General features: G+C 38.8%; 1 protein-coding gene across 2 annotated transcripts; it reads right to left on the bottom strand.

The window, feature by feature from the left end:
- Nucleotides 1–395: 395 nt before the first annotated feature.
- Nucleotides 396–26,552, bottom strand: HYCC1 (hyccin PI4KA lipid kinase complex subunit 1). 2 transcript variants are annotated; one of them, XM_069860291.1, is made up of 11 exons: nucleotides 26,470–26,552; nucleotides 25,448–25,549; nucleotides 21,480–21,659; nucleotides 18,526–18,606; nucleotides 17,994–18,109; nucleotides 17,557–17,652; nucleotides 16,387–16,503; nucleotides 15,552–15,639; nucleotides 14,896–15,055; nucleotides 5,701–5,995; nucleotides 4,639–4,843 (listed from the first exon to the last, which is right to left on the bottom strand). In XM_069860291.1, exons 1-10 carry the CDS (start codon nucleotides 26,518–26,520, stop codon nucleotides 5,727–5,729), a joined length of 1,260 nt encoding a protein of 419 aa, XP_069716392.1. In that variant the 5' UTR covers nucleotides 26,521–26,552; the 3' UTR covers nucleotides 4,639–4,843; nucleotides 5,701–5,726. The 2 variants fall into 2 exon arrangements, with proteins under 2 accessions (XP_069716391.1, XP_069716392.1); XM_069860290.1 differs by lacking the exon at nucleotides 5,701–5,995 and having other exon boundaries at nucleotides 396–4,843.
- Between the last annotated feature and the right edge of the window lie 670 nt (nucleotides 26,553–27,222).

Raw genomic sequence — 27,222 nt, 5'->3', positions numbered from 1 at the left:
ACAGTAAAGATTGCTGGCTAGAAGATCTAATAAAAACACACTGCAGATACTGGCTGTGTACGAAACCACCGTGAAGACCACCACAACTACCAAGTTGCCCAAGACAGTAATCTGCCATCCACCAGTTTCCAACTCGTTTGAACCTTTCCCGTACCAGAGTTTCTCAACCAAGTGCTTGTAGCACGGCGTCTTACCTGACAAGGCTGCACGTGGAGAGTCTACGCTCTGTAAAATGGGCATTTGGCATATTTTAAATAACGCGGTAAACCTTACTGTGACTTCTAGGAGTGTATAATGAAACCGATCCAACGCTATAATGTGCATTTCAACAAGGCCAGTAAAGAGGAGGAAAAATTTTCTGCTGTATGAAGTATTTACAAAAGCATACAACTTCAAAAAAAAAAAGTTTATTTTACTGCCCGAATTATTAAACATTAAACAGGACAACCTTGTAGTTTATACATTAGGAATGTAAGTTTTCATGTACAGTTAAGAGAACACGTCACTGTAAAAAAGGTGAAACATCGCGTTACTACAACCCAGAACAGTGTCGCACAAAGAACTGGAGAATATGAGAAAGTGTGGCACACAATTAAACTCTCCACCTCTCGGGTGAGGACAAACATCTATAGACTGACACCACTATCCTACAGATGTCGGTGAATGAGAAATGTACACATATAGTCTACAGTCTTAGAAGCAGAATTATACAAATACAAAAGGCAATATATTACACAGCTATATACAGCACTGTAAGCCTCAAACACTGACGAAAGATACCAGGTTTAACAATTTAGAAATTTCTAGAATCCTCATAGAAATCAGAAGAGACAACCTTAGAGAGAATCATGGTTAAAATAGCCGTGTGTTTCTGTGCCTATCGAATCTGTCAGGTATTCAAGGCAATTCAAGGACATTTCACTCCATTCCGAAAAGTCACTGCAGCTCTACAGCGAGTGTTTAGAGGTCATACGCTTTTTGCGCAAACGTTATAGATTCTTACAACAAAAACAACTCTTCCCAGCTCCAAGAGTTATGAAAACGTTGCTGTTCAAAGCCATCATTGGGAACAGTGCCCTTTGATTTAAAACAGTAAGGTCAGTTATAAATGTCAGCATTAAAATAACTTCTCTTATTATAATTTCAGATGACTCACTCCTACACAATATTTTTCCTGCAGAACATTGCAGCCATGTATGATGTTCAGAGTGTATTCATCAGAACTACCCACTCCTGTGTAGACTACAATACGGGATGTCTGAATAGGTTTTCCTTAGACTGTCAGAAGATCTCTACTTCTTTAATATACATTTTTCACTGATCAGTCTAAAGCGATCAGATAATGCTCAAAACCCAAGAGCTCGACAATTTTAGAGATAGCGTGGAAGAATTAATATATCTGCTTCCTGCCCTACTTCCCTCCTCCCACCCGCAAAAAACCTTTGACAACAAACAAGTCCGCTCTCCCTCTCTCCAATCCTTTTTTTTTTATTTTCTTTTCCATTTATGAGAAAAGAAAGAAGCAAAGCTGAGTTATATTACTCCCATCAAGAAATAAATTCTTTAGATTTGATGAGAACAAAGGTGTAATTTCAGTTCACAAAATCACACTCATTGTGTAAGTTGTTCCAGAGACCAAAACATAAGTATATGAAGCCACAAACATAAAGAAGCAGGAGCCTTTAGTACCAAGAACCTTCCCTTTTACTATTTTCTCAAAAAAAAGAAGCTTTATCTAATTTCAGCTGTGCCAATATGAGCCTATGTCTTGGATTCAAGCCAGATCACAGTCAGAATAATTAGCTGGATAAAATAAAAAGATAAACTAACTTTACTCATAACACTGTTTGACTTGTAGCCAACAGTATTATGAACATTATGTTACAGATCTATATTTTATGGCATTTCGGATCCTTCAAAATTGTACTTATTTATAGCTAAAGTGACTCTATCTTCCCAGTATAATAAACATCTTTTATACCAACACCTGCTTGACAAAGTGTCTGCCGTGGAGATAAATGAAGCAACCACGAACAAAGTAAAACAGAACAAAATCAGTAGAATTACGTAAAAATTCTAACACTAAATCACAACTAACACTGTCACAACAAACATTTGCCAACCACAATTTTATTTATCAATTCTAGTTTATGTTCCAATTTAAATTCCAATAAAGTGTTTCCAAAATCATCGTAACTGCTACACTGCGAGAGCATTCCAAGAGGCAGCTGTAAGTTCTGCAGGTTATTTCTTTGTAACACTTAAGAGAAATTTCAAGGAAAGGAAAAGCTCTGCATTCACCATGTGTAATGCCAGCCAACATCTGCCATCAGCTGCCTAAAGCCCTTGTGACACCCATGGTTCTGCGAGCTCCAGCTGCCACGTGTATTAGTGAATCTGAAAGAATTGTGCTAACGAGTATTACAGAAAAAAATAATTAAAGAAAAAAAAAAAGAGGCAAAATGTTCTGCTGTACAAAATGTTTACAAAAACACACAACATGAAAGAACCAGTTTATTTCACTGGCCAAAGTATTAAACACTATACAAGACAAACTTGTTGTTTATACATTAGGAATGTAAGGGGGTTTTATGTACAATAAAGAAAACACTTCACTGTAAAAAGGTGAAATACTACACTAGAAGAGAACAGTGGAAAATGCAGCACATTCATGAGACAAACATCTACAGACTAATGCAGCTATTCCACACACTGCGATGCCTATTAAGAAATGTCCACATAGAGCCTGCAGTCTTAGAAGTAGAATTATACAACTTGTCTATCAACTATGTCTCCTCATCTCTTTTAACTATCTTGTTAACTGCTATAAAATTGAATAACATTAGCTGCTGAAAAGTTACTTGTGCTTCAGTTTAAGTAAAAAATGGGTATCTAAACTTCTCTTCAGGCAAACGGGAAAGTCTACCAGAATTCTAGTGCTTATTCTCCCTAGCTGGAGAAACGTGGACAGCTGGAAATGACCACCTTCATCCTTTTCCTCCACTCACAATAATACATCAGCTATTTAGCAGCTAAGCATGGCTGCTGGAGTGGTTTTGTCAGCTACTGCTTCTCCAAATGTCTGCATAAGCAGATTTGATGTCCACCTTTAATTAAAATCTTTACATTATAAAAGTTGGTATCAAACAGTCACCAAACTAAATGAAGGTTAAAGGTCAGGTAACCTTGAACAGGCTGCTGTTTTAGAATTTCAAGCTAGAAAACAGATACAAAAAACTAGCAATTACAGGGCTAGTTTTATTTACACTGTATTTTCCCTTTGTGCTTAGAAGTTACTGAAAGTTCACATCCTTTGGTAGTATTCTCTTAGTCTCAAGTTCAAAGTTCATGTTAAACACATTCACACTCCTGATTTGCTTGAGTCAGTACCACATGCTCATCCCTTATTACCTATATAACATCATTACGTTACCTACACCTCTTCCCCATAAATAACAGAAATACTGTTGACTGACTCTTCAATGAGTAGCTTTGTGCCTGATATTTAAAAATCAGAAAGAAAGACGCTGTCACACAATTTGTAAGTCTAAAGAGTGACTATTATAGCAACTGATAGGAACCCCTATCCACAAGTACTGCTGCTGTATGACTTTTAGCCCAGTTTCAGAGACACATAGAAAAACCAAGATGTATTGATAATTCAGACTTATACAGGCACAAAGAAATACGAACAGGGCAATGTGGACTAATGACCATTACAAAAACCACAATAACATCAAACACTGAACTAATGTTACCAGCTTTAACCTTATGTGTAAGCCCAGCTTTCTCATGACTAACTTAAGTAACAGAATTTTAATGCCCTTATAACGCTGTTCCAAAATTTCATGCCCATACTGCCCAACTTCTGTTAAATAAAACAAGTTTGGGCTACAGCAAGTGGTAGAGAAAGTAGGATCTGGGAAAGAGGCTTTATTTGTTCCCATACTGTACATTTGCAAAGTCACACAGCTTGGTCAGTGGCCAAACAACCAACCAATGCCTGTTAAACTGGTGGAGTCGTAAACTTCACAAGAAGCCGTAAGGAATCAGGAGTATAAGTACAGTGAGTCAAAGAGGAACTTTCCAAGCTATGAGAAGTTGATGCAAAACAATTGTAACTGTTATCTATTTACTACAGCTGTCAAATGTAAGCAAACTAAGGATTTATGGGGGTGAGGTTTAAGAAAGTAATGTATAGCATATTAAGGAGCTTAAAATACCGATGTACCATTATCAGCATAAACCCCAACATTTTATTTTCCATACCTGCCAATTTAACCGTATCAATCTGTGGACAAAGTTATGCTGATACTAGGAGGCCGCTGCTGATTAGGTTGTTTGCTTAACAGTGGAAGATCTGTCCTTTCCGTTCCATATATCAGTCTTTCCTCCTGAAGACTGCAAGCTGAATACCTGTTTGCCTCTGTACCAGATACACCAGCACGATTATTTGGAACTGTGACACCACTGACCTGTTCAAAGGATTTACTAAACACAGTAGTGGTCGTTCTGGTCAGGCTATGGCTGCCAGGTTTAGGCAGGGACTGGCTAGTTGTCAGTGTCAGTCTCTTCAGAGAGAGAAGCTCCAGATTCTCACTCATGGCTCTCTGAGTCTGTTTTCGTGACAAGTGTTCCCTGCAGGTTTCTCCTTCTTTTTCTTTTCCTCCAGCTTTGCTTCCTCCAGACCTTCGTTGGCTCTTCCCTAGAAGGTTCTTACTGCTTGTGTTGCTGCTGTTACATAGGGCAGACTGACTTGTGCTAAAAGTAGCCCTAGAGTAAAACCCATCATCATTTTCAGATACTTCCACCAGGTCTTCTTCAATTGCTAAATCAGTATTACCTGCACGGCAGAAGAAAAAAAAAGAATTAGCGAGCGACTTTCTCACATTTATCAATTTTATGCATTGCTAGATTTTTATATTTACAAGCAAGAAGCCATAAAGCAACAGAACAAAGAACAGAAGACAAAACACTTACCTATTCCATTACATTTTGGAATTAAGGTTAATTAGGATATAAAATTACAGCAAATAATGCTGCATTAAATAGATGGAAAAGCATGCCCACAAACTCATTTTGTAACGATTTTGAAAAGAAATGCAGTCTTGTTAATTCATGCAGGAGATTAGAAATGTATAGATTAGAAGATACCACACAAATTTAAAGAAGTGTAAATCTCATTTTGACCAAGTGCTCTAATACATGATTTTGCAAAGCTCGTTAATTATAAAGGTATGTGATCAATGCCCCAGGACATCGAATAAGGCACCTACATGTTTAGCAACCCAAGAATGCTTTAGGACTGAAAGGTCACTCTGCATCATAGGTCTGACAGTATGAGCTGGCAACTCCAGCACAACATGAGATCCCCAGTATAACGTGAAAGGTGGAATTTGGGAACTCCAAGGTACACAGTGAGGTACTTCACACGTCCATTTTGATGGATTCTTCATCCCATTGATCACTAGATGTTGTAAACCCAATAAATATGCTTAAGAAACTCAAAGCTACATTGAGTCTCACAGTGTTTTTTCTCCAAATTAACTAGATCTACTTGTGAGTACGTCATCGTCGTCTGTGGCACAGACAAAGCTGGGTGCAATACATGCATTTGTGTTATTACACATGCAAATATATTAACTGCATACTTTAATTCTTCAAACATGCAGCAGTGACCCTTTCAATCAACAGTGGTACCTTAGAGTGCAGCTACAAGTGCTCTGCTAAAACTGCACTCTGCCAGATGAGTTTATTCCATCCTCCATCATTTTTCTTACAGATTTTTGCCTCCTGATTTCTGGCATGCCTTTGCTGTCAGTTCTAGGATCTGCAGCTGTTTCCTGTACTCCCTGTAAATGCTGAACATCATTGTCTGCTAGTGCTCTGCTTTTTTCCCCATTCCCGGTCCTCTCTCCAGCCACACTTGTGACACTAATCTCGGGTATGACAAAGTTGCCCATTTCAGTAGCATCATTACCACTCTCTGGTTGTTCTAGAATTGAAGATGGATAAGAAAAAAAAACAAAAGATGTCTGAAACAAAACATGAAACAAAAGCCAACGGATACAGATGACTAAAGCATTATGAATTAAAGCAGATGTTCATATATTAACCTGCTGTTAATTAGCAACATTAGCAAGCATGGAATTTTGCTTTGTTTCTAAACTGCAGGCTTCATTCTTGCAATTGTTGGCCTGCATACACACACTGGAAAGCCCCACGCTCGATCCTTCCAAACAGAAATTTCTGAGGCACATGAAAAACATTCAGAGAACATCAGAAATCAAAGAAGTCTCCATAATTTACATTTATGACTATATTCTCTGCATCACCACACTAAAGTGAAACATTTTGCAATGAGATGGTATATGAGTTTCATGTGTTACCATGCAAGACCAGAAATTCCACGCATAAAACGTCATGATGCCACGCAGCGGTCAGCCTGAAAACACACAGTGGAACATCAAAGCCAACTCAAGCACACTTAGACTTCCATTGCCTTTCTTCATATCAAAAAACTATTTTCAATCAGAAAGATTATTACAAGCAGGAAAGTTACTAAAATCAACTTATTCAGGTCAAACCTATGGAGTTTTCTGTATTTCTTACCACCTAATATTACCATAACATAAAAGCTAACTCTTCAGCCTTTCTAAGGTTCTTCTGTAAGCTTACACCTAAATTATGTTGTCATAAATTTATTCGCGTTACGCGAGTCAGGTATTACACCAAGTACAGTTGAGAAAACAGGGATGATAAATTGAGGGAAACGCACCACAATTTTCTGCAGTACTGAAAAAAAAAAAATAAGGAGCTTGGTTCTAACACTACTTCTTTTCTTCTGGGTAGGTCATCACTAACAGATATACAAGTACTCAGCCTGGCCAAAAACCTACTTCAAGACAGACAAAGATTCCTGCAGATGCAGCCCAAAATCTCCAAGTAAACAGAAAACTCCAGTGCTACTTGGAAGTGTGAGAATGATGGCTGTGTGCAAACACAACTGATTTAATAGTGAAATTCAGTGCTAAGAATGCAATAGTTCCTCCAAGGTCCTGGCAAAATAAATCCCAGCTACAAAAATGCCTAACTGCATTAGCTGAGAAGGATGAACTCTTGACAGAAAACAAATGAAAATAAAAACAGGAGTTGAAACTTCATGGAAATTCCAAGAATATGCAAGTAACAAGTTGCAATCCTAGCAACTTGTCAGCTCCTTTGTGTTTGAAGTATTCTCAGTATCTGAAGTTTTTTATTTTAAAAGTATACAGAATCGCTTTATCAGCACTAGCTCTACAACCACAAAACTGCATGTCGATGATTTGGAGAAGAAAAAAAGAAGCCATATAAAGAAGCCATCAGTCAGACAGGCACAGCTCAGAATAAAGCTCAACTGAATCCCTGTGTTTTATTCATAATGCAGCTCTTTCAGACTTGAGGATTAAGGACTGCCCGGATCCTACTGCCAGTTTGCTACTGCATGTGACACAAGTTGGCAGTGCAGGCATTTAAAAACTGACAGTATGAAATCCAAAATCAGAGCAATTTATGCAGAGATTATTTCTCACCGTGGCAGCTCTAATGCTTTTTAGCTGGGAGGGATCCTCTCAACCAACACCCCCAGGTCCCTCTCCTCCAGGCAGTTTCCAGCCAGACTTCTCCTAGTCTGGAGCTGCACAGGGTTGTTGTGCCCCAAGTGCAGGACCCGGCATTTGGCCTTGTTAAACCTCATGCCATGGGACTCTGCCCAGCGGTCCAGCCTGTTCAGATCCCTTTGGAGCCTCCCGACCCTCCAGCAGATCGACACTTCCACCCAGCTTAGTGTCATCTGCAAACTTGCTCAGGGTGCACTCGATGCCTTCATCCAGGTCATTGATGAAGACATTGAACAGGGCTGGACCCAGCACTGAGCCCTGGGGAACCCCACTTGTCACTGGCCTCCAGCTGGATTTCACACCATTTACCACCACTCTCTGGGCCCTCCAGCCAACCAGTTTTCCACCCAGGAGAGTGTGCGCCTGTCCAGCCCAGAGGCTGACAGTTTCCAAAGCAGAACGCTGTGAGAAACTGTGTCAAAGGCTTTACTGAAGTCCAAGAAGATACATCCACAGCCTTTCCCTCATCCAGCAGCCGAGTCACTTTGTCATAGAAGGCGATCAGGTTAGTCTGGCAAGACCTGCCTTTTGTGAACCCGTGTTGACTGGGCCTGATCACCCGGTTCTCTTGCATGTGCTGTATGATAGCACTCAAGATCACCTGCTCCATGACTTTCCCTGGCACTGAGGTCAGACTGACAGGCCTGGAGTTTCCTGGGTCCTCCCTGCGGCCCTTTTTGTAGATGGGCACAACATCAGCCTCCAGTCCACTGGGACTTCCCCAGTCTTCCAGGACTGTTGGAAGATGATGGAAAGGGGTTTGGCCAGCACATCCGCCAGCTCCTTCAGTACCCTTGGATGAATCCCATCCGGCCCCATAGACTTGTGGGTGTCTAGTCGGGCTAGCAAGGCTCTGACCACCTCCTCTTGGATCATGGGAGCTTTGTTCCACTCCTCTAGCTCCTGGGTTTGTACACAGAGGGAACAACTTTCTTTACAATTAAAGACTGAGGCAAAGAAGGCATTAAGTACCTCAGCCTTTTCCTCACCCCTGTCACTGTTGTTCCTTCTGCATCCAACGGAGACTGAATATTCTCCCTGGTCCTCCATTTACTATTAATGTACTTATAGAAAGATTTTTTGTTATCTTTCACCAACTTGGCCTATCTGAGCTCTAGTTGGGCTTTAGCCCTCCTGATTTTTTCTCTGCACAATCTCACTTCCTCCCTGTAGTCCACCCAAGAGGCCTGTCATTATTTAACGAGTTGTACTACCCAAAGGAAGTGGCGTTCCCACTATTCACAATTAACTTCCTCATATTTGGCAGGACACTCAAGTCTGAACTGTTTCCAAGTGTTACTCCTAACAGTACTTTCTCCAGAAATCTTCTATTGTCAATAACAAAAGTAACAACCGAGTACTGCAAACTGCAATAGTAATAATAAGCAAATAATAATCACATCACCACCATCAAATATAGCCTTTTTTCTAAAAACATGGGAGCAGAAAGGTTAGTGAGGAGATATCAACATTCCGATTAGCCTCATTAGTCTAATTTTACCAGGGTGAGGTACCTGTGCCTCTCCTACAGCAATCTTCTAACCTCTTCCAGCTACCCCATCAGTGGCACCTTATTGCAGCAGAAATTCTTCCCAGGATCCACTTATGCCCATATGCACAAGTTAATTCTGCTAAAGACTTCATTTAGAGCCAGGAAACCAGAGAGAGAAGAGAGGGTAGAACAGAGCTTACTGTCAGTTCCTTCCCCAGTGAGGGCAGAAAAGCACTAAGAAGCACCCTTCAGCTCCAAAGAAAGAAGACTCGGAGTGCACAGCAGAAATCAAAGGAACAAAGGAAGAACTTTTTTTGTTCCAGTTTTTGAGTAATAGCAATACTTACTTCTTGTGTACTACAAGAAAGAACATTTCTGCAATGGGGGAAAAAATAACATCTGGTCCTTCTTCTTTAGTTGCTATCTTTCGTTTTGTGTTATGCATCTTGCCAACATCTGCTTAGCTCTTCTTACTCAGTTGGTTACATCACAGCATTTCTTTTACATGCATTCCCAAACAATCCTTTTACAGGGCAGTCTGGCAGATTTTACATGAATAAGGAAAGAGTTGCTAGGGCTTGCTTGTTTGTTTCTGCCCCTGCTCCCATAAATAACCACTCATTTAGGTAGTTTTGGCCCTTACACACTGTACGAATTTTCTAGTTTTCCTCTACTTGTGAAAGGCAAAAGGAGATGCTATTCTTTTATTTAAAACATGAACACTAAAAAAAAAATAACACTAGATAGAAGAGCTAATGCTCCTCTTTTTTTACGGTTTATGATTTATAGGTAATCCAATTCAATAGCATTAAATTTGTTGGTAATTGGTGGCTAATATCAATTCACTCTATAAATATTATCCATTTGTGAATAGATGGATTCATTTTGCAAATGACCTTCACCTTTAGTACCTCTAAAGTACTTATCTTAGAAGTCTAAAGTCACAATACCAATTTGATCTTAAAAACTTCTAAGCAACAGCTCTAAAGAATGAGATACGGGATTGAATATCACAACAAGATTAAACGTTAAGTCAATCTTTTTACAAACTGATTTCAATCCAGAGTTCTAGCAAAGGCTGGCAAGATCTAATGTCTAAAAACCTTCATAGCAAACTGAATTTTTTAAAAGATATAAAAAAAACAAAGACCATGCATCTCAGCTGGAAGTATGATTGGCTGTAATTCTTTTATTTTATTTTACACAAATAGCTAGCAACTGAAAATTGCCATTCCTGCTTCCTCAAGGGATAATTTACTTCAGAGGTCTTCCTGTCCATGTAACGCCTAAGATGAGAATATATCTCAGCTGTCTTCTCTAGCTTCCTCATCTGTCCATACAACTCATTTTTATTATACTGAAGCATACAAATAAAAGCTTTGAATAAATTTCCCTCCCATTAGACTGCAAGAGAAAGAACACTGGTCAGGAGGAACATTGTTGTCACCTGATTTCTACCAGTCCCAGTATTTATTTTAATTCAAACACACATCTGTAAGTATAAGCCTTGTTATTCTCTCTGCATGCTGTCCCTGAAGATCTATTCCTTATCTTTCATCAGGAATTCTGAGGCACCGAATTATGTTATTAGGAATTTTGAAATCAGGACACCATCCACTCTGACTTTAAAGAGGCTTTCAAGTCACAAACAACAATTCTGTTAGTATTCATAAGGAAAGTATTGAGGAGATTAACTGAAGTGATATATTCATGGAACACTTACCATTTAAAAAAAAATAATTGGATGGTCAGTTAGTCAAAGATATCATAGACTCGGGTTTGGCCTTTAAACTAGCATAATGTTTACATAGCCTTCAAATTCACCACCACTCCCACAACCTGCTATACAAGTTGCCCACTAACCCTGCCCTACACCAAAAGATTGTGTTCCTGTTCGTTAAATCCTGTACCATCGAGGCAAGTCCAAAGTTTTCCCAATAACTCAAACAAAATGTTGACAAGAATTTTTTTGCAAATGTCCATAGTCTTGCAATTCTCACTCCTAAACTGAGTACTCCTCACTTGAGTCATTATGAGACTCCCACAAAATACAGAATTCTGAGTCCTACTATTATTCTCATTTCCCTTTCACCTTACTGTTATCTGCTGCCGGGCATACTTGTCCCATTCATTTCTCTTTGAATCTCACTCAGCATAATCCCTTGCAAGATGGCAATAATTCTAAAACTCCTAGATTTCTGTATTTGCTAAAAAAATTGCATTCTTATAGAGATGGTTCCAATACCGATTCCGTAGCATTTTTATTTCAATTTTTCTGTACAAGCAAAGACAGAGGGAATGCTTATTTTAATACTTCCAATTCCTCTGAATGAACTAGCAACCAGTGTCCTTGATCAGTGTTCCCCTCCACCACCTCACCTGAATAAGCATCAGAAACACCTAAACATAAAAAATTGCCAAGCTTCATTTCAGAGGGCATTTGTCCACTGAAAAGTTGGCCACATCATACAGTTTTCTTTCATCTGGTCAATAATCCCTGCTTACCATCTGTAAATCTGAAGAATGGAAAACAATAAAGACTAAAATGGGCCTCTCTTGAGATTTCAGTAATGACTCACTACTGGACCTCACTCAAGTTAAAGACACCAGTGTTTGCTCCTCTGCTTTGTCTGACAGTTTTAAGCAGTTCTAACCTATTGAAAAGGAGTTTTATTATTTCACCTTTCTTTGCCCCTCATCCCCTCTGGCAGCTTACTGTTGCTACTACTGCCACCTATATACATCGCTACTGCTCAAAAAGTTCTATCGCTATTTTAAAAGTAATCTTGTACCAGTATATTTACAAATCACCTTGTCAACACTAACCTGAATTACCTCTCAGTCCTTTACAAACGGTACCTTGGCAATTGTTTTCTAACTGAACCCTCTGTGTTCATGTATGAAAGCTCATACACTACACATCATACAGAGATTTTTATGACACTGCTTTCAAATCTTCATTGAAACTATTAAAAGAGCATTCTTCTCTACACTCACTCGCTTAGCCTGCCATCAGAGCTACACATGCAGCAGAACAAGCCATTGCCAGTTTGATCGCTGCGCCAGCAGCTCTTCCCTCATCTCAGGATGGTAGAAGTGGACTGTAACGCTCCTCCTTTTGCAGTACATTCAGCATCTTTCTTCCTACCTCTTAGCTCTGACTGTTCTATTTTGTGGAAGCCCTGATACTAGTTTGCCCAAATGTGCTGGCTGTTGTTGGGATAGAGTTTTCTTCCCAGTAGCCAGTATGTGGCTATGTTTTGGATTTGTGCTGGAAACAGCATTGCTATTGCTGAGCAGTAACAGAACAGTATCAAGGCCATTTTTGCTTCTCACACTATCCCATCAGCGGGTAGGCTGGAGGTACACAAGGAGCTGGGAGGGGACACAGCTGGGACAGGTGACCCCAACTGACCAAAGGGATATTCCATACCATATGACGTCATGCTCAGCATACCAAGCTGGGGGAAGAAGGAGGAAAGGGTGGACATTCAGAGTGAGGGCATTTATCCTCCTCAGTTACTGTATTATGGAGTCCTGCTTTCTTGGAGATGGCTGAACACCTGCCTGCCGATGGGAAGTGAATGAATTGCTTGTATGCACAGCTTTTGCTTTATCTATTAAACTCTCTTTATCTCAACACAGGAGTTTTCTCCCTTTTACTCTTCTGATTCTCTCCTCCATCCTATTGAGGGAGGAGGTGAGTAAGTAGCTCTGTGGTACTTAGTTGCCAGCCAGGGTTAAGCCACAACATCAAAACATAACGAGTTACCTCTTCACCCTTAAATCTTATTTTTATTTAAGTAATTTAAGACAGTTGAGGTTCTGCCATAAAATTATTATATGTTTGCTTTGCTTCAGGTACTAGACACTACTTTTCAGAAGAAAACAGGACATCAGTCTCTAAATTAACAATAACTTTGCAGAGCTCCATTTAACAAAAATGTTTTTAAGCACGATGAAGGAAATAGGTAATATGCTTACCTGGACTGCATTAGGATTCCTATTCACCAGTTAAGAAAATAAAAAGCTCCAAAATGCTGCCTGCTTACTAGTAATGAAGACGTACGATAACAAAATTCTAAATATTATTTTAAATGCATAAAAATCATAGAATCATAGAATCACCAGGTTGGAAGAGACTCATCAGATCATCGAGTCCAACCATTCCTATCAAACACTAAACCACGTCCCTCAGCACCTCATCCACCCGTCCCTTAAACACCTCCAGGGAAGGTGACTCAAACACCGCCAACTCCTTCAATACTCTTGGGTGGATCCCATCTGGGATTTTTTGTTATCTTTCACAGACTTTGCCAATCTGATTTCTAGTTGAGCCTTAGCCCTCCCGATTTTTTCCCTGCACAATCTCACTTCCCTCCTGTAGTCCACCCAAGAGGCCTGTCCCTTCTTCCAGAGCCCATAAACATTTCTCTTCTTTTTGATATATCCCAAGATGTCCCTGTTCAACCAAGCTGTTTTTTTCTCCCGCCAGCTCTTTTTTCAGAACATGGGGATGGCTTTCTCCTGAGCTGCTAGGATTTCCTTTTTAAAGAATTCCCAGCCCTCATGGGCTCCCTTGCCCTTACGTGCTGTCTCCCATGGGACTTTGCCAACCAGCCTTCTGAACAGTCCAAAGTCTGCCCTCTGGAAGTTTAGTGCTACTGTCCTGCTAACCACCCTCTTCACCTCACCTAGAACTGAAAACCCTATCATCTCGTGATCGCTTTGTTCCAGGCGTCCTCCTACTGCCACATCCCCCACAAGGCCTTCTCTGTTCACAAACAGCAGGTCCAGGAGGGCACCTTCCCTTGTCGGTCCGCTCACCAGCTGTGCAAGGAAGTTGTCTTCCACGCACTCCAGGAACCTCCTAGACTGTTCCTTTCTGCTCTATTGTACTTCCAGTAGATATCTGTAAGATTGAAGTCTCCCACGAAAACAAGAGGCATCGATCTAGAGACTAACCCCAGCTGTTTATAGAAGAGCTCATCAGCTTCTTCTTCTTGGCTGGGTGGTCTGTAACACTCCCATCACAAAACCTACCTTCTTGCGGGCTCCTCTGATTTTAACCCACAGGCGCTCGATCTCCTCATCACCACAATCCATCTCAACGGAGTCCAAGTCCTCCCTTACAAAGAGGGCTACCCCGCCTCCTCTCCTACCCTTCCTGTCCCACCTGAAGAGTTTGTACCCCACCATAGCTGCACTCCAGTTATATGAATCATCCCACCACATTTCCGTGATGGCAAGAACATCATAGGCTCCTTGCCCTAGGACAGCTTCCAACTCCTCCTTCTTATTCCCCATGCTGCGTGCAGTGGTGTAAATGCACTTCAGCTGAGCTGCCAAGCCTTCAGCCCTCTTAGAGGGAATAGAGTTTATTCCCAATTGCCTGGTCACTGGGGTAGCTAACGCCAGAGTGCGTTATCACCCAGATGTAATCGCCCCCACTCACTGTGTGGTGATATACTGGTGCTCCTCACCAGCACACCATCTCCGAATCACCAGTGCCCCACGTCCAGGCTCACTCCTGTATAGCCTGTTCTCATCCTCCTCCCCTTTCACATCTAGTTTAAAGCTCAGTTTGAGCTTAGCTAGGTTTCTAGCAAGGGCTTTAGCTCTGCTAAGAGACACGCGTGTCCCATCTCTAGTAAGAAAGCCTGGGGGTGCGTGAGCCACCCCATGATCAAAGAAACCGAAGCCCCTCTCCTCATGCCAGAATTTATTGCCAAAAGTATTTCTTACCATGCCTTTTCCATCTATGCCCTCGGATAGACATGCTAGTCACAGCATTTCTTGATATTCTGGATGAAGTAGGTGTAATTTCAACCTGAATGCATCTTGTACCTTCTTTACTAGATGTCAGGGCACCCTGAGGCAGTGAAGCTTTTATTGCATTAGCAACCTAGAACAGAAAAAAAATGCAGTTAAGTTCTTAGAAGAAGAATTCTGTTGAGGGATTCTTACTACTCCAAGAATACCGTATACAAATCCAGTTTAAGGTCAGAAAGGGGTTATAAAGAATGTTGGTTGCAATTACCTCCCAGAATTAAGTTACATTTAATACCTGCCACATTTTAAAACACAGCTTCCCATTTAAAGATGTGGCTACTACTTAACATGAACTGCAAAGTGCTTCTGCACTGCCACCTGAGCTTTCAAAACTCAGAAGTTTCTATTGAAAATAAGATGTTCACTGGGGAAGATGAAAAAGTAACAGTGTACATTGAAAATGTCTGTGCATATGTGTGCATACTTGCAGATCTAGCTATTCACACGAGCCTAGCCAGAGACCTCATGGGATTTAGTTTCCTGGTGTGATGTGGCATCACACACATTCACAGGAAGGATGCCCTAGACAAAAAATTCTACTTACAAAACTGTTGAAATACAACACCTACCAGTAGAGGTTCTGGATACAGTTCCAGCTGTGCTCTATACAAAATGTCATCCAGAGCTTTATGAGCCAGATCCCATTCTCCATTATAACTACAAAGGTAAATATATGCATAACAATAAGCATCTATCAACAGGTGAGCCTTCTTGGTCACATAACCTTATAGATCTAGTATTCCTTGAGAGCTCAGTTTAGAGATGCTGAACTACTTGTGTCCATTAGCAGTAAGCCAGCTATTTAGAGAACTTGTTCTGAAGTAGCATCTACAAAGTTTTATTTTCATTGATCACCTTGAGCAGGTAAAAAATGACATAATTGGTTGTTGATCGGCTAGTCATGAAATATTCTGCAATCCAAACAGGATTGTTTTAGTATTACTCCATCTTTTCAGTATTCCTGTGTTCCTAGTCTCTAATTATTTCTGTTAATAACAGAGCTTCACACATTAATATAACCATCAAAGGCCAGATAACATCAGGATTTCAGAGAAAAAATAATAAAAACTTTTTACCTTAACTAGACTGATGCCAAAACTAAGCACGCAAAAATGCAGACAGGAGACAATGGCTGGAAAAGGTTTTTTCAAAAAGATTTCTTGACAACAGCAGTTATACCTATTAAGTGCTGTTCTAGCCCTCCTTCCCCAATATGACATAGGTAACTTCAGCTAAATAGTTGGAGAACTGCATTCCCTTCCCAAGGACGTTATTGCTAGACACAGCATCTGTCCACTAGAAAACAGAACATTTCAAAGCTAGCGTGCCTGAGTGTAGAAATTAAGCTGACATTTCTTTATTTTGTATGCACATAAAAAAAATCAAACCAAAACCACAACTTACAAAGCATAATGAATCCCTGTTAGCATTTGCACCATAAATTCAGATGAAACTGGAATCCTGCTGTTGACTCCCTTGTCCTTTCTCGCTTGTTGGCGAGGAAATCCACAGACACAAATTCTAAAGAAATCATGGATTTGTCATTAGCATATAATGCAGAACCACCTTTGTATAGAACTCTACAAAGCTCAGCGTTTAGTATACATTTTAACTACAACAGACCCACAGGCAGATATCCATCAACAACCCTGTGCTGAAGCAAATTATTTCTTATTATGGAAGAAGGGCATGCCCTCTACTGGCAGAGTTTAAAATAAGTTTTAGGCGCATCTAACAAAGATCTTGTAAAGACTTGTAAATGTTGCCAAGTGCTCCAGTGCCTTCAAACCTCCTCTAAAGAAGAGACAATCTTACAGGCATCCATTGCCATGTTTTGTTTGTGTGCGGAACTTGGGACCTATGACTGGTAAAATGCTGCTGTAGTTGACTTCTAGGTGTCTCTTGGACTTCGTGGGTTAACAAGAGCATTCTAATTCTTTTCCTCAATGCAATGTCCACTTCAAAAATCTAAAGATAAACAAGTTTACTACCAGTTCTTCCTCTTTGAAAAAAAAGGAACTGGATCAAAAAGAGACACAATAATCAAAGCTGAGGTGGGATTTTGGGGGAGTGTGCATTTTGGTTTTTTAACAGCAGATTTTGGCAACACCCAAAGCATCAGTAAGAATCGATGTATTCCTAGTTTCAAGATCCAATATAATTTCAAGAAAGTTTCAGCTTGCACGGCATTCAAATCTAGTTAGTAAGCTTGCAATGCAAAATTTACCAAGATTTTAGAAGGCATTTCTGACTTTATTTAGTTAACAAACCTACAACTACATCAATTAAAACCAAACAGTTCCCTCCATTTGATTTCTCCACTTAACAGCACTGTATACAAGCCAGGCCACCATTTCCCTGTTTTGAGATCTCAGCCCAAGGTTATATAAGAGATACTTCAAAAGCAAATAATGCAACTGTAAACACTTATGAGAGAAAAAGAAAAAAAAAGAGTCAAGTTTAGAAGCAGGTTTGAGGAACCTGAAGGTTTTTTTAAAAAACAAAAGAATTTCAAACTGATTGCATTTCAAGTTGACAAAGCAGTTTTCAGTGTAATTAACCTACAGAAATTACCTTGAACAAATTTGACACAATGACTGAAGAGAAACTGCAGGCATGTGGCTTAAGGCAGCATTATAACGGAGCAGAAGGAAAGTCAGCACTTCAAACCTAGGAGTTACAAGAAACAATAGAATTACATTACTAATTTTATTTTTTAACAGAAAAGAAGTTTAAGCAGAAATTTGCAAGAGTTATTTTAACAGATCTGGTATCTCATTTTAATAAAATCAACAATTGAGTAGTTTGGTTCTCCAAGCTTCTTCTCTTCATGCAGTAACATATGCTGCTGGTATTTCTGCATCTACATTTACATGTGTTTATAAACAGAAAAAACCCACCACAACACACAGCATACACATTTCCACCTTCAATCTCTAACTTCTTGTAGTTTTTAATGAAGCTAAGATTCATTAGTGACTCTCAACTAAAATCCTACTACGCAATTTCACCTGTTCTGCGCTGTTAACATCTCCCTCTGAGGATGAGGTCCGCTGTATACAACCCTGGACAAACCATGCTGTGACAAAGCTCCTTCAGTGAGAGCCATGGAGCCAATGCTGGAAGGCTAAAGCAAAAGGGGTCATTTAAAACACGTTTGCATGAAGATTTGCTACAATGCAAGCGAAAACAGACAACGATCAGCATCATCATATTTGTACATAAATTTTCAACAGAGTGAAGGTTATCTGACTGCTCAGGTGCCTTAGATTTGACAAGTTATTTTATATCAGATAAAGTACACGGCTTCAGAACAGAAAAAAATACACATAGTTAGTGCATGGGTATTATGAAGTTACGAATATTTAGTTTTGAAGAGGTCTCAGAGACCAATTAGTAGTACTCATAAGACTGAGAAACATGTTCCTGTGTGTCACCATGCAACACAATAAAACTAATTTTCATTTTTATTCTTAACAAGCAGGTCCCCAAAGCACATTGCCTTTCTCAATTAGTAACAGCTTTGCCATGGATGTCACTTACTTCATGATAGACTGAAGGTTTGGACAAAGATGGAATTGTGAAACTCAGCACTTTGCTATTTCCCTCTTTGTCAACTATCTCCTGAAAAAAACAGAAGATGCCAATGGTTACACTGCACTGCAGAAACCAGACATTCAAAAATGTTACATGATGGATAGGGCTGAAGAGATAAAGAAAGCAAACAAATCATTACAGGAACAGATAGGGATACTATAACAATCTGAGCTACAAGCTAGACATTATCTCTGTATTTGCTATCACCATGCATTTGCTTTGTTTCTAAAATCTATTCAAATACTTAGCAAAGGGCACATGCATTGGCATACATAGTCCACTTTAAGAAAATTAACAGAAAATCTCAGTATGTTTAAACAGTGTTATCTTTTTCTAATTATACACTATGTGCTAATTGTGAAGGCTAATGCTCAATAATTCCGTTCTAAAAACTATCTACCCATCAAGTAATGGCTCTACAAGTAATTTGTTTTGGAAACATTATAGCTCTGGAAAGATAGCAGTGTCGTATGATTTGATACTAGCAGACATCACAATATTTGCAAAAGCCTAAGTCTGATAATTCCATACTTAGAAAGAGAACTAAAAGAAGCATGGATGCAAAGCTTTAGAGAAGCTACTTTCCTGCAAGATACCACCATAGCAGTATGTTGGTGGACTTCTCACTCCTCTAATTTAATGGAAAACTAATGGATAAGGCAAAATAGGTGTGCCTATGTATCACAGAAGAGCACTGAAGCACTTCAAATAAAAAACATCAGAAATTCCATAGTAGACCTGACCAATAACCAACACCACCCAGAAGAATTTTTTTCTTCTAAATTTCAGCATCACATTTCATATACCCAGAAGGCAGAGATTAAAATCTCCTAACATCCGTGCCTTGGAAGGCTGAAGGACTAACTTCACATAGTAATTATTGAAACTCATGTCTTAAAGTAGAAAATGAAGTGGTAAAGAAGTATCAAAAAAGCATACGAATCTCTTCTATCTGAAGAGTTACACAGCTACTCCCAACACTCCACATAAACCACTGATACTTAAATATTCAATATTGCTTTTGCATCAGTGTGGAAAACAGCTTCCTCCATATATGTGATAAGAAGGGAAGAGAAACTGCTCACATTAAAACTTTTAAAATCTCAAAATATCAGTATTTTTACTCTTCATTTTAATGAGACTTGTAATTAAGTTCCAGGAGAGCACTTCAAGATCCGGAAGCATCTTAGGAAAAAACAACACCTACTGCCAAGAAAGCCAAAAGTCAACTGCTGCACTAACACTATTTCTGAAGGTAGAGCAAATCAGTTCATGATCTAAAGGTTCAGCTACAATAGTTCAACACCACTCACAATATAGTCAATTTAAAATTATTCTCAGCAATACTTAATCTTTCTATTTCATTCAGTAAGAAACCAGAGGACTCTGTTGAACATGTTCATTTCCTCAGGTTCCAGGAGACCACAGTACATATTTGCAGAATTGCTATTTGTATTATGTTACATCCTTCCTCTTGTTTTTGAACAAGAAAATAGCACCTAAGCTAGCCACCTACTGCCTTTTCAACCTTGTATACTGAAGAGCAGTACCATCGTGATTGTTTAAGTAATAAATTGTGTATGCCGTTGACAGAGGAGAAAACATCAGCATCAGTAACATGGCATTACTTTAGCATAAGCACGCATTATGTCTTAAAGCAGAGCAGGGGCAGGGATAAGCGTTTTCAAAAGTCATGTATATCCACAGCTTCCTACAGAAGCGTGCCGTAAAATTATTATAATCCTAAGTATCCTGGAGATCAATGGCTATGTTACTAATTGAGTAAGAGACTGTTCACAGCCAAGAGAAGAGGTTACTGGACTGGTTTCAAGCTTAACTGTAAATATAACCTCTTCTAGGAGAACGATAAGTGATTGTACCCATATCCATCAACCATTTTAGATGACTTCATCATGGAATTAAAGAAGTGAATTGACTTATTGCATAAGATACAGCATACACTTTCCAGGAACAGTTTTCTTCTTGGATACATTTGAGCACATAGGAAGCACACGAAGCACGTACTCAGGTCTTTCTACAGACTCTCGGATGGGGGGGGGGAAAAAAAGTTTTCATTCCCTTGATAGAGACACTTGAGATATTTTTAGGAGAAGGATGGGAGCTGCCTTCTCCAGGTTTTCAGAATGGGAAGAGGTGACTTGAAATTCACGGCTGTTTCCCTTTCCGTAAAGCCTTCCTAAAACATCCAGAACACACAAACCACGCTGAAGAGAATCCTAATAGACATAACAATGCTAAGCTTCTTATAACAGCCACAAAAAGACTAAAGGCATTTTGCTGTAATAATTAAAATACGGTGTTCTTAAAGGCTCCTTCATAGCTCTGCTCTTCAAAGCAGTAATTTAGTAACAAATAGTATCTTTTCATACAAAAATACCAGAAATATGAAAAAGTTATTACAAAATGAAAGGAGACCTATAATTTCTCAAAGCTAACCAAACTGTTAAGCAATCAAGTACAAAGAATTTGTTGAGAGTGATTTTTTGTGTTTTCATAAAGATGGTCAAAATACCCCAGAAAATACGGGCAATAACTTCAAAAGCCGCACCTCCAAAAGCTTTCAAGGAGAATTTAAGTTTAATCACCATCCCTAGAATTAAGTAATAAAAAACTAAGAGGACTTCTTCGGCTCCTTCACCTGTTACTGCATTAACATCCTCAAGTGACCACAAGAAAAACAGGGAAAACAGTCACAAAAATAAGACTAAAAGTTCATGTTGCAGATTCCTGACAAGGACCTCAACTTGAAGAATCAAAACGGAGATACTCAAACACTTCATTTCAACTCTGAAACAAAATTGTTGATTACCACCCAGTAAAAGACTCTAAAAAAGCACGCTAATATTTCCAGACCTGAAAAATTACATGTGAATACAAACCAAGTTATAAACTCCTAGGAGAAGTGCCTCTATGCATCCACTGCTCTGCAAATCTTTGCTGGCTGAGACAGCAAGATAGCACCACATCAACTCCGGTAGAAATTGTAGTGTAAATCGTTGTAATTTTTCCTCACCACTGCGATAGAACTCAAAGAGCTGATGGCAAACTGGCTCCAGAAGCTGAAATATAAATTACAGTTGTGAATGAATAAAACATTACAAGAAATAGCAACTTTGTGTGCATCAATCCTTTAGACAAAAGGGGAGTGACTCGCATTAACTGCTCAAGTCACCCTAGCCACCTTTCATCCCTTGTAACATACTTCCAGGTGATGAAAGTAGAGTCTTCCAAAGCATATGAAGAAAGAATTCCAATAGCTCCTTTCTCTCATATTTAGTTCACTTTCTCCAGTCTCAAAGGCATTACCAGAGGATACTCCTTATCACCACACCTCATACCATGTCCTCAATATCTCTAATACACAGGAAAAGCACCTGAAGAAAAGGTCTGGCTATTCTAGAGCTCTAACAGTACACACACAAATTGCTAGAACCTTTTACTCACCTTTTTTAAATGAGAAGAGCTGCATAATAATAAAATTCAAAGTATTACAATAACTGAGCATACAGCAGAATTGGTTCACTTTTCCACTCCCATGGAAATAGTCTAGAAACTTCCGTGTATTTATAGCTTTGAGATAGAAATGGGGAATCCTCAAGGATAATCGTATAATCAAATTTGTTAAACTGATACAAATGGAAGTAATACATTGAACTGGAAATAATACACTGAGCTAGAACAAGTTAAAAAGAAAATTTTTAAACTATTAAACAGTCAGCTTGCATTGTGTTTCTGGACTTAATGCAGATTCTTGTGCTACGACCTACCCCTGTTCAAGGACAAAACAATGTTAACCATCACACGTGAATACATGGATATACGGTTTTATTTTGTCACCTAGATAGGACACTTTTTAAAACCAAGTGGAAAATACTATTGAGAACACTAGGTACTTTCAGTCAGGAGAACAGGACACTGAAGTCTCAGGCATTACTCAACATCTTTCTGAAAATACTTTAAGACTGGAATGTAGATATGTACTTTACCACTAGTAACATGCAAATCACATTTTCCTTGGTATTCTAACTAAAACACTTAACCTTCAGTTTTTCAACAGAGCAAGATTTCAAAAAGGTAAGAAACCCGTTCTTCTATATTCTCCTTGTTTTACTGCGGCAAAGGAGGCAACACTATCAGAAGAGCCTGCTAGGAAAAAAATCTGCTTGCTTTCCTATGTTTTTCCTCCTGAATACAAAGAAAGTTGAGTCAACATTTCTTACCCCACAGTTACTTCTGAAGCCTCAGCAGGTTTTGGTTCTTTTTAGAAGTAATTTAAGACAATGTGATCCAGTCAAAAAAAGAGGAACTTTTAGCTTTTCCAAAGAGAAGCTACATCTGTCAGAAATCATTTGTAAAAAATCTACAGCAAAAACAAAAAAATCATGCCAACCTAAACTAGTCATCAGTTTTAAGAGCAGAATATCAAAGATCCTTCTAGAAAACTTCACCAGCACAAGTGCTTTCCATTTTCAGCTTACATATTTACACCATTTGCATGCCTCCTTTAATGAAGTACCAGTTCAGAATGATGTGACTGAATTTTAAAAAGCACATAAAGAGCTGTGACAGGTATTCACGTTCACATCGTTATCTCAGTTGAGACAGCTTTACATCAGCACATTTAAATGCATAATCAGTATAAAACCAGATTTTCTTCCTCAAAATGCCACCACATGCTAAAGCCTAATATCAAAACGCATTAATGATTGTTGCTGTTTCAAGGTATTGTTTTACACTAAAACAGTTCCAAAAAGGTGTCTAGAACGAAACAATTTTTAATGCTGGAACATAACGTCCAAGCAATTTCATCCCTCTTCCTTTTAAGCTATATCTAAATTTGTTAGACACTTCAAACACTTTCTGTTTCCTAATGCAAATGCCTGCACAGCTACTACCTAAATGGACAGCAACAGTACTTAAGGGAGAAAGCAAAAAGACTGAAATTTGTGACAAAACAAACCTCAATTTTTACTTTTTTTTTTTTACTATTAGACCCTTGCATCAATTTAAAGTGCTTTAAATCTTCACATCTACTGAAGACTCTTCTTGTACTGCATTCCATTTTTCACCTATCAGTGGCCCAAGAACATCAAAAGTAACTGAGTGTTTACTAACAAAGCTACTCTGAACTGGATTTCTTTGCTGTAGCAAACATGTAGTTCATTTATCTCACAAATGGATTATTAAATTTTTGGAAAAGCAAATACGAACCAGCTGGAAAATGTAGTCAGAAATGCAAATACACATGGTTACTTTTCAAATACTTACAATAAAGAACGCACCCACACCACAAAACGAGATTAATAACAATTTTAAGTTACAGGTAATTGTGCTAGAAATAAAAATGTTCAAAAGGTATACAGATGTGGCTGTCGGTCTGTTTTTAATGTCAGCAGTATTTGCAATGTTCACGCATCAATTCTTCCCCTTCACTTTACACACAAGATACGAAAGAACAGCACATATGCCGCACTGTAAAGCAAATTAACGTTACACAATGCAGCTAAAAGATCTTAAATAACAGTTGGAAGAATTCACGTATCTTTTTAACTGCTAGTTTCTAAGTATTTTCACAATGTGGAAAGCTCCAAGTAGCCCTTTCCACAAAGTGCCACGTACTTGAAGAACAGTCCAAATAAAGATCTCAGGAACATTCTCCCAAGGCAGCACAAGACTCAGTGTCAGCACTAGCTTTTCATTTCAATTCCAAGTCTCACCAACACGGAAATCTTCAATACCTTTCCCTCCAGCATTATCCCAAAAATTATCCTTTAGAGCAGAATTCGCAGTGCCTTGACCACATTGCTACTAAGGTCCCTAAGAAACCTAGCGATAGCCAGAAGAAGTGAGAAATCAATGAATGTATGAAAGTATCATTTGGCAGCAGGGAGATTCATCAGATTAATTTACAAGTAGATATGAATTCTGTAGAACAGACATGTTTGACTCAGTCATTGGAATGACTCAGAATGCTTTCCTGAGTAGCAAAGTAAAATTACACTTTTTCTTTGCTGGAGAACCTGTGAATTTCTGTACCAGCATTCTCTCTAAAAATGTATATACTGGAAGCATTTTATCCTCTGACCACTACCAGTACCATCTCAATCTTTGGAAAGGTTCCTTATGCTGGGTCTTTTCAGAGGAATTAAGGACTTAATTTTAAAGTTTTAGAATTTTAAAAGAATACACAAAGGTTTGCTGGATGGTAGAAAGTGAGACAATAGAGTTAACAAGACACAACTAAAATCAGCTCAGTTTGTTCTGAACTCAACTGGGCACTTTAAAAAAGGGCAGTCATGGGGTACGGAATCATTCCTTGCACGGGTACAGAGCAAACCAGCCCCCTTCTCCCTGTTTTATTTTATTTGCCATCATGTCAGCAAGAGCAAGTCCACTGTATAAATGTGTATATTTATATTGTATGCATTTAAAACAAAAAAAAACTAAAGCTTAAGCAGTAACTTAAAAAGATTGCAAATCTATCCAACATTGTTCTCACAAGCTTCTGATAGCTATAGATTCATATTCAAGTCATACTGAATTAGAGAGAGAATTCTGTCAGTCTCAAAGACCTTTTCCATTCCTTAATGTATTTCTCAATTCTGTACCCAAGTCCTGAAGCCCGTGAGCATGATCTGCAAGCTTAGCTAAAATCAGTAGGTTATAAAACTTATCAATTTGTTTCCATGGCAGTATGCCTTTGCTTAAAACAAACATTTTGACAAAGACTCTTCATGTAGTTCTGTAGTTCATGTAGTTATAGAACACAATTAATTGCATGCAAGGTCCTATTTTATTCTGCAGGTGTTATGTCAGATATTTTGTGTGAGAGATCCAATATACTCACTTCACTCTGTGGCTCCTGAATTACTTGGTAAAGAGATGAAATCAGAGCACTCTTGTCTTTCAAGTTTGTAGCATAGCTGGATATGGATGTTTCTGGCAATGTCTGAAATAAAAATATTATAACTAGCAGAAAAAGCAATATTTATCATTAAAATAAAACAGCAATTTCAACAAAAAAATCCATTATGACTTACTATTTATCAATTTATTGTAATCTAAAAAGTGTTTCACAAAGAAATCCTTCCTACAGAAAACTGTTTTTTCAGGATAACAAAATTGCTGGAAGACAAACTGTATTTTATGATTTTGCAGTCAGTTTCATACAGAAAGTAAAGACAGTGGGTAAATGGATAAAACACAAGAGCTTCACAGGTGTAACCTCACTGAAATATGACTGTGAAGTTTCACTGTGCAACTTCAGTACTGTGAAACTTAGCAGTTTGCACGTCCATATTTTAAGAAGTTTTCTCAAGACCCACTGTACAAAGGCAGTGAACATTGTTACAGGATATAACATCAGTCTGAAAGAACACAAATTCCAGTTGACATGAACAGCTCTTTTCTGACACTAAACAGATTTTCTGCCAGTACTTGAGAGGGTAAAAATCTAATCTTTTTAACAACCCTTCAGAAGTTGTACATTTAAATTTGCTCTTCATAGCTCTTACAGTGCTTCTTATCTGCAGACCTTCAAAGGAGATCATACTCCATTATAAAGACAGGAAAACACATTCCCAGTGTATTTAAGCAGGCCAGGAGCAAAACCTATAGTCAAGTCTAGTCCGCTGAAGGCCATTCATCTGTGGTATACACTTTCATTGCTCTGCATCAGCAAGTGTGTAATGCCAAAGAGGAGAAGAAAAAAAAAGTCTGCTCAAGAAGACGTTTGTATGTATGCATCACCTTATTTCAGCAAAATCCAAGCTTACTATTTTTCTTAATTTCCACAGCAATCAAGCACTCTTGCATACTGCTCCAGCAGCAATTCAAACACTACTGGCTAAATATCTGACTGTATATTACCTTGAACTCTGATAACCACTCCTCCACAATCCCGGTATCCACAGCTAACATCTTCCAACATCTGTTCCAATCTGTTATTCAGCCTGAAAGAATAAGCAAATACAGTTTGTGAAAACTATGTAGTCATTGCATTAAGCAGATGCTGACAATTAAGCCCCTGGGAATATTTAAAGAATCTTACCATGCTTTTATTGTTAACATTTCACACGCTGACACTACTTTGAACTTTTATTCTACCTCACTTATGCAAGTTGCTGGAAGCATTAAGCATGGGAGTCTTCATGTATGGCAGTTTAATAAATTCCAAATATGTATTGTGTGGGAAGCTCAATAAGTCAAAGATTTGCAGAAACGGCAATTTGCAAACAGAAGATATTACCTTCTCAATTTAAATCTCTTTTTCAGCTTACAGAACTTGAGAGAAAAACTGTATAGACTCACTGAAGAGAAGACAGTTTAGGTTTTTCCTCATGATCTGTTATTTCTAACTTGGAAAAGGTCATTGAAATAAAGACTGATGGAAAACCTTGCAATCCTGCCCCACCACGGCAACTGCAAACAACAAGCTTGCTGCCTTGCATGTAGCCGGAGATGGACTCCCCTGCCCAACACCCTGCACAAACTCAGAGCAAGACCCTCAGAGTACTAGAACTTGAACACAAGAGATACAGAGTAGTTTTTGTAACTGATTTCTGATTTTCCATAGTATTATTCACAGATTAAAGACTCCCAGACAGAGAACATAGTATTTAT

The sequence above is a fragment of the Phaenicophaeus curvirostris genome, chromosome 6 (assembly GCF_032191515.1).
Source record: "Phaenicophaeus curvirostris isolate KB17595 chromosome 6, BPBGC_Pcur_1.0, whole genome shotgun sequence".
NCBI classification, from domain to species: Eukaryota; Metazoa; Chordata; class Aves; order Cuculiformes; family Cuculidae; genus Phaenicophaeus; species Phaenicophaeus curvirostris.
The sequence above is the reverse complement of the archived record's forward strand: the minus strand, read 5'-3'. Positions and strand labels throughout refer to the sequence as shown.